Source organism: Cibotium barometz, chromosome 24 (assembly GCF_041138505.1).
Source record: "Cibotium barometz isolate CiBa-2024 chromosome 24, ASM4113850v1, whole genome shotgun sequence".
NCBI classification, from domain to species: domain Eukaryota; kingdom Viridiplantae; phylum Streptophyta; class Polypodiopsida; order Cyatheales; family Cibotiaceae; genus Cibotium; species Cibotium barometz.
Genome location: NC_141069.1, coordinates 56273058 through 56280695, shown reverse-complemented (window position 1 = coordinate 56280695; position 7638 = coordinate 56273058). Strand labels below are relative to the sequence as shown.

General features: G+C 45.1%; 1 protein-coding gene across 1 annotated transcript; it reads left to right on the top strand.

Moving 5' to 3' along the window:
- The first annotated feature begins 2409 nt into the window (after window positions 1-2409).
- On the top strand, window positions 2410-4857 carry LOC147625481 (putative L-type lectin-domain containing receptor kinase S.7). Its single transcript, XM_086819036.1, has one exon. The coding sequence runs from the start codon at window positions 2572-2574 to the stop codon at window positions 4747-4749; it is 2178 nt and encodes a 725-aa protein (XP_086675162.1). The 5' UTR covers window positions 2410-2571; the 3' UTR covers window positions 4750-4857.
- Window positions 4858-7638: the final 2781 nt, after the last annotated feature.

The following is a 7638-nucleotide window of genomic DNA, read 5'->3' as shown; positions in this document are numbered from 1 at the left end:
AACCTTGTTCTTGAAGAAGTTTCTCTTAAGGGGAGGAGGGGAGTGACGGATGATATTTTTTCAAGGGGAGTGACCGATGATAATCTACTAAATAATGTAATGCACATGGTTTCTCTCATTTAGTACTTTTGTCCATGTGTCATAATACTAGAGGATAGCATGATTTTCCTGGTGAGTAAACCTACACAGTAAGTTTCTTACGTCCTTGACCCAAAAAGTATGGGAGAGTAGATTGAATGGAGGGATATCCTTACCTCATGGCCTTAATTTAGCTCAAAATTTCCAATGTGAATTGGCCTAGCCCATAGGTAACTAACGTGCTGAATTGCCTTGTTATTGTTTTAGTTTTAGCCTATAGAAAAAAGGAAATGCTAGTCTATCTTCTCTCTCCATACAACTCTGCAATACTCTCTATCTCTCTACGCGCACTCTCTCTCCACCGTCTCCCATCTCACTGCTCGCTCAACCCATCCTTCTGCTTCCCCCTCACTCCCTTCTGCACTTGCATTTCTCTGATGCTGCCCTGTGCAGAGTGAGAGGGCGAGCACCTCCTTCAAAAAGCACTCGCTCATTACTCGCTTTGCACACTACTATTAGAGGGCCTCCTCTCTCATGCAGAGAGAGAGAGAGAGAGAGAGAGAGAGAGAGAGAGAGAGAGGACCCTCATCCCTCCTGCTTCCCCTTTGTCACCATGCTGGGTGCCCCCCCTTGAGCTCTGAGCCAGGTCCATGCTCCCCCCTTTCTGCATTCACTTGTGCTCCTCCACACACTCTCTCTCCTTGTTGCATTGATCCAAAGGGCACCTGCCTTCAATCTACCCCTTGCATTATCTCTCTCGCTACCCGGCCATAGTTCCTCTTCTCTCTATGCTACTGTACAGGCCAAATCCAAGCTCCTATCGTCCTCTCTCCACGGTGATGAGGCATGGCAAGCTTTATGGGCAACTTTCCCTACAGTTTAAATGTCATGAGCTTCAAAGGAGGAGCCACACTTAGGTGGAGAGAGAGAGAGAGAGAGAGAGAGAGAGAGAGAGAGAGAGAGAGAGAGAGGAAAGCCCTTACCCCATGAGATTTTAGCAGACATTCATGCCTGTGTACACAAAAAGAGTGAAGAGAGAGAGTGAGGCCCTTGAGAGAGAGAGATGTCGGTTCTTCCAACTCACTGTCAATTGTGCCATTTATAGAAAGTTATCAAAAAGGAGCTCCACAGTCTACATGTTAGATTGAGGTTTCTTTTTCAATTTAAAAGGCATGCACCCAAACAAATGAAAAAACCCCCTTTTCATGGTTAGGGTATCTTATTTTTTCCTATTTTGTGTTTGTTACTTTTGGATTTTGTATTTTCTTGAGATTGTCTTGTACACATTTATGTAAAAGATATAAAATATGATAAATTTTAAATGAATAATAAGAAAAGCAAGATAAAGAGTGTTATCTCTCCATAAGTCTCTCTCTCTCTCTCTCTCTCTCTCTCTCTCTCTCTCTCTCATATGAAATTTTAATTTGGCCAGAAGAGTATCACCATACTCTTTTCAAAAGGGAACTCTCATTTTAATTTATTTATTTTTTAATGCAAAGAAGGTTCATCTCTCTCTCTCTCTCTCTCTCTCTCTCTCTCTCTCTCTCTCTCTCTCTCTCCCGAGGCCAGATTGGAGACAGGGTCACATGTAGTAGAGAGGAAGAAGAGAGCATTGCAATAGAAGAGGGGACGTTGAGGCAGGCGCTCAGAAGAGTGAGGGAGAGGTGGGAGCGTGCGCAGACAACAAGGTAGGTAAACATGAGAGAGAGAGAGAGAGAGAGAGAGAGAGAGTAGATATGGCGTTGCCATGTCTATGGCATATAGCGTAGAAAGGTTTTCGTTAAATATCGACCGGCAATTGGAAAAAGTAAACCCCCTCCGCCCCACCCTTTAGCGTTTAAACATATTGATGTTTAAACGAGCCATTGGCATCGAAACGATGCTATGCTAGTGGTAACGTCCATGCCTCTCACGCGCGCGGGGCTTCAAATCCCGACTATTGCATGTGTGATTGCCATTGGGTGACCTGCTATAGCAGGCACCCACTTATGCCATGTGTCAAGCAAGGATATCGGCCACCTCATAAGAGGCCGATATCTATCTAGAGCCGCGTAGCAATTGGGAGGAAGTTGGAGGAGGAGAGAGAGAGAGGGAAATAAAGACGATTCTGAAGCCTAGGAAGAACTCTCTCAAAATACAGACATCATCCGTTAATTAATGAACTCTCTCAAAATACATACATCATCGGTTAATTAATGAAAGAAGCCCTTTTTGAAGGTTTTGGTGCCTATTGGTTTGAATATCCTTTTTAGTAAATGCTAAAAGCATAAATTTTAACTCGGTTGTCCGAATAGATAAGAATCAAACTTTGAAGCCGGCATGTTTGTACGTTTCAATGTTTCGTGTAGATCTTAACGACGCGTAGTAGGAAGGAAGGGGAGATGCGGTCCTAATTATATGCCAGGATACTCCAGCCGGTGTAAGCAGAAATGAAGCAGCGCCGCATGCTAGCTAGCACTTCAGTTTAGCTGCTCCTTGCAGGGAAAGGAGATCATGTGGGCGCTTGTGCTGCTTCTTATATTGTTGGGTTCTGTAATTTTGCCGGTGGTGTCGGGAATGCAGTTTGTGTTCCAAGTGGGCGTGGGGGATTTTGATCTGCAGTCTGACAACAAAAGCGTGCCGCCCTCTTGGAGCAACAACCGGCTCTGGCTCACCCCAGATCCAGACACCACCAAGCCAAACCGGCAGAGACAAGCCGTGGGGCGGGTGGTGTACAATCATGCGCTGCCTCTCTTCAACAACAGCACTGGGCAGGTGGTCTCTTTCAACACCTCCTTCAATTTCACAATCGTAACAGCATGCGAATATAGCTCGTGCGGCGATGGCTTGGCGTTCTCTATTTCTCCCCTTCACGAGCTGCCGGCCGGCAGCAGCGGTGCAGCGCTGGGCATTGCAACGGAGAACGTAACGGATGCCACCAGCCGCCCGGATCGTCACTTGTTCGCTGTGGAGTTCGACACTTACATGAATTCCCAGTTCTCGGATCCCAGCTCTAGCCATATTGGCATTGATTTCAATGGCCTCACCTCCTCTTACACATTGGATACGGCCACCAACTCTTCAGATCTCTACCTGTATCGCAACTACACCATTTTTGCTTGGGTGGAGTACATCGCCTCTCTACATCAGATCCTAGTTCTGGCTGCTAACTCTAGCGACCGACCTTCAACACCATGCCTCACTGCTACTTACAACCTCTCCGACCTCTTCGCCTGGAATCAGAGTCTCTATGCTGCCATCTCAGCTTCCTCAGGTAATTCCGTTCAAGGCACTGCTCTCTTCTCGTGGAGTTTTGCAAGTGAGGATATCAACACCCCTCCCTCTCTCAACTCCCCTGCCAATCTGCCTGATCCCTCTCTGATCAGCTCCCCTCCTTCCTCTCTCAAATCCCCTGTAGCCCCTCCTCCCTCTCTCAACTCCCCTTCCCCTATAAGTCCTCCCTCTTATCCCGCCCTAGTCTTCCCTCTCACTGCAATATCACTGTCAAGCGTGCTCATCCTAGCAACAGGATGGGCCTTCGTCTACAAGAGAAGGAAGCAAATGCTCAGTCAGCGGTTCTTAGCCGTGATAGAAATGATCCCTTCCAATACCGGATCAGTGCCTCGCCACAGCTACAGAAAGCTCAAAAAAGCCACCCAGGGATTCAGCGACAAGCAAAAGGTCGGAGAAGGGGGCTTCAGCAACGTGTACAAGGGCACTCTTTCAACCGGAGAGGTAGTGGCAGTGAAAAGGCTGAAGGAGGGGTTGAGGATGGAGGTGGAATTTGCATCAGAGATACAAATAATCAGCCAGATTCGCCATCGCAATCTGCTGCAGCTGTGGGGATGGGGCTATGAGAGGGGCGAGGCGCTGCTGGTGTACCAGTACATGCCCAATGGGAGTCTTGACAGCTATCTGTATGGGAAGAAGAGAGGGAATCAAGAGCCGATGGACGGGGAGAAGAGGTTCAACATTCTGGTGGGGGTGGCGGCAGCCTTAGAGTATTTACACGAAGGGCTAGGGGAGTGTGTGCTACATAGGGATGTGAAAGCAGCAAATGTAATGCTAACAGAGAGCTTCCAGGCGATGCTGGGCGATTTTGGGATGGCGCGGCTCATAGCGCACAATCAAGCGGTGACCATGACAGCAGTGGGGACGCCGGGGTATATGGCCCCAGAGGTGGTGTACACAGGGAGGGCAACCGACAAGGCAGATGTGTATAGCTTTGGCTTGTTGGCATTGGAGGTAGCCTGCGGCAGGCGAGCCACAGATGAGTCTCTACCACCTCAAGAGATGCGCCTATTGGATTGGGTTTGGCTGCTCCAGCAAAGTGGCAAGATTATGGCTGCCCTTGATCCTGCGTGCTATACCCCTCAGGTCAAGGAGCAACAACATCACCAGCATATCCAAGCAGAAGTCGCTAATTGCACAGATGACTGCAGTACAGGCCAAATTGTAGACAAACCCGTGGCTGCTGCGGACAGTTTGCAAGAGCTCATGAAATGGCAATGCGTCCTCCATGTTGCCATGCTTTGCTGCAACCCTTGGCCCGAGGATCGCCCGACCATGCGCCAGGTGTCCCAAACCTTACGAGAAAGCTTACTCTTACCTCTGCCCTCTACCAAGCCTACTTACAGTCGATCTCCCTCCATGACAACCTCCGCCATTTTCTCTATATTTAGCAAGATATAATAAGCCCTCCCACCAAGTTCTTGACATGTATTTTCTCTAGCCAAATCCACATGTATTTTCACTATGTCGATACATTTCCCCATTCAGCCTCATGATGTTTTGGGATCATTGGGTACTTCAATCTTACAATGCATACACACATGGTGACGCTTATCTATGGTACGCAAGACATGAGGCTCTTTTTCCATACACATTTGTTAAATTATTTGGTGTCGTAGAGCACAAGTTGAGGCAAGGGAGTTTGTACGTGTGAACAATCTCTAGATTGAGAGTCACAAAGGACATCAAGCAGCATATGTGAGTAGGCAAGGGACATGTGGTGAGCCAATTCAATCGCTCAAGTGGCGAGCAAGAATGTGGCATTTTGCCCATCATTAGTGGTTACCAGTGGGGGTGTGAAATGTTCAAATTGCTCCATTGTGTAAACCACTTCAAAATTATACTATGTGCAAACAACCTTGAGTTGTGAGAAATTTCCTTGTAAATTGTTGAAACCACCCAATGCTGTAAAAAAATCCCTCGAGGGCTTGACCTAAAAGTATCTAAATGTAACATATGAGTTCATTAGGAGTTTCTCACTCGTGAAACCACCCAATACTATAAAAGTTCTAGCAAAACCACCCCAAAAACCACCTTGGAGATTTAATGAACTCTCCATAGGTGGCTTCATGGCATCGCCACCAATCCCATGAAATGTGGACATTTCATGGTATGTGTGATGTGAATCTATCGAAAGAGTCTATATATAAAGATGCATGAATCTATGTATTTCAAGAGAGAAGTTTTGGCCCATCATGACTTTTATCTCATGTTATGATTCAAAAGTGGAGGAGATATATATTCTTCGTCATGAGTATGAGCTTTTATTTTTCTCTATGATACTTTTCATCATTTTACATAAAGTTTATTTTTCTTTGATTTGTGTGTGCAAACTTAAGGATGTGCATGTGCTATAATCCAGTTATCTTCATGATTATGGGCTTTGATATTTTAAAATATTGGATACACTCACCACTCACACTCTGACGTGCGGTCTCGATATCTGATCGAGCTTTGCCACTGCTACTACAGGCAGCTCATGTGGGCCATTATAGGCTACGTGAGATTACAACACCCCCCAATAAGAGTTTTCGTCCACGAAAACAATCTGGGAAAAAAAGTTGATCAGTGTCCCTTGATTGCTCTCTGACAACTATGTAGGTTGATTACACCACCAATCTTGGCACTGTCGTATCTTAAGTCCTGCCTAAGCAGAGACTCTACGAGATGACATCACCTCACTCGAAGGTTACATTGTGAGCATTGTACATCTCTTTCTATACATCTTTACACAATCTTGTGCACCACGTATTTTCCCTTGTGCCTTCTCCTTCTAGCACTATGGCCATAGAAGATCTAGGTTACAAGACATACGTAAACATAACGGGGTTACGCCCAGTATCTATGGCTGTTTCAAATTGTTGCACATATATCAAAGTTTATGTCTAACCATCCGCCTACTGATGGTCTGTTATTTTTATACTTCAATAAGTACACAAATTTGGAGATTTCCCTCCAAACTTACTATCAAACTACTATCTCTATCTCATACTATATCTGCAGGCAGGCCATACAGTATACAGAGATGTTTGATAGATCCTTGCACCACTACGGGTGGGTGGAATTACATCCATATAGGCTAATGGCTCTTAGTCACCTCTGCCAGACACACCTCTCCAAGTGTTGCTCATCTGGACTCACACGACCAACTGAGTCTACGAGATTTGCCCTTTTCTTCAAGAAAGATTTTGTACTTAAGAAACTCTGATCAAAAGCAAACTCTATGCACTCCTGTCATAGGTTCAATATTGAACCATGTTAAAGATTGTATGTTAGTCTCTTGTGTTCTTCCAAGAAACTTTGATACATCTTGCAATGAAGATGCAATATAGTGTCTATGCACTAATATATGTAGTGATTTTTGCCTTATGTGCCGTTTCTTCTAGTATCATTTTTCCTTCTCAGACTTGTAGTCCCTCTTATCAAAATGATTTGTAATAGCCATGATGCTATGCTTCCTTGCCTTATGTGGTATGTACACACACACACACACACACTATTAGCGTCAGTAGAGACAGGTCAACGCCTCAACGTTGCCTGCCAACTAGCCAGAGAGAGAAAGAGAGGGCGAGAGCTTGCTGTTCTAGGCAGCAGCGTGCATGCGAATATATATATATATATATATATATATATATATAGAGAGAGAGAGAGAGAGAGAGAGAGAGAGAGATATCCCAAAACCTCCTCTCTCATTTCCAATTTCTGCCCCTTCTAAGAGCTCTCCTTTCTCTATCTTCTTGTGGCGACCAACGTGTGTGAGGTTCACAAATGCCAACACATTTTCTTCTCTAAGCCACCCTAGCTTGCTTAATTTTGTGTATTACTCACACATACTCACGGTAGACGGCAACAATAATATTTCAAGTACAACCCACACACACTTGGTATACGTGGCTACTTCTACATACAAGCACGGACCATCTTGTTTAATTTTCAGAAGATAAGCTAACTACCTTCAATGTTTGTGTGTCTGGTTTTCTCTTTAGTATAGAGACTGTTTGTGCATGTTTACACACAATAACCCAAGTAAAATAAAATGCAGCATAGAGAGTGTTCAGCGCGCTGCCTTCAAAAATACTTTTCTTTCTCTCAAACTTAAAAGATTTACTCGCTGCATGAGGACCCCCACCCTTGCAAGAGGGCCATCTTCCTTGGGAAGAGGCCTCTTCCCATGGGCATTCATGGGGGCCGACTCTTAGGCTTCTTTGTAAAAAACCTGGATGTTTTGTCTCTCTTCTTTTTTTTGCTATTAATATAACCTTTCTACCTTTATTTTTAGAAAAATTCTCT

What these genes read in the sequence shown, in the direction of transcription:
- LOC147625481 (XM_086819036.1), top strand. Translation starts at nt 2,572, where the DNA reads ATGTGGGCGCTTGTGCTGCTTCTTATATTGTTGGGTTCTGTAATTTTG.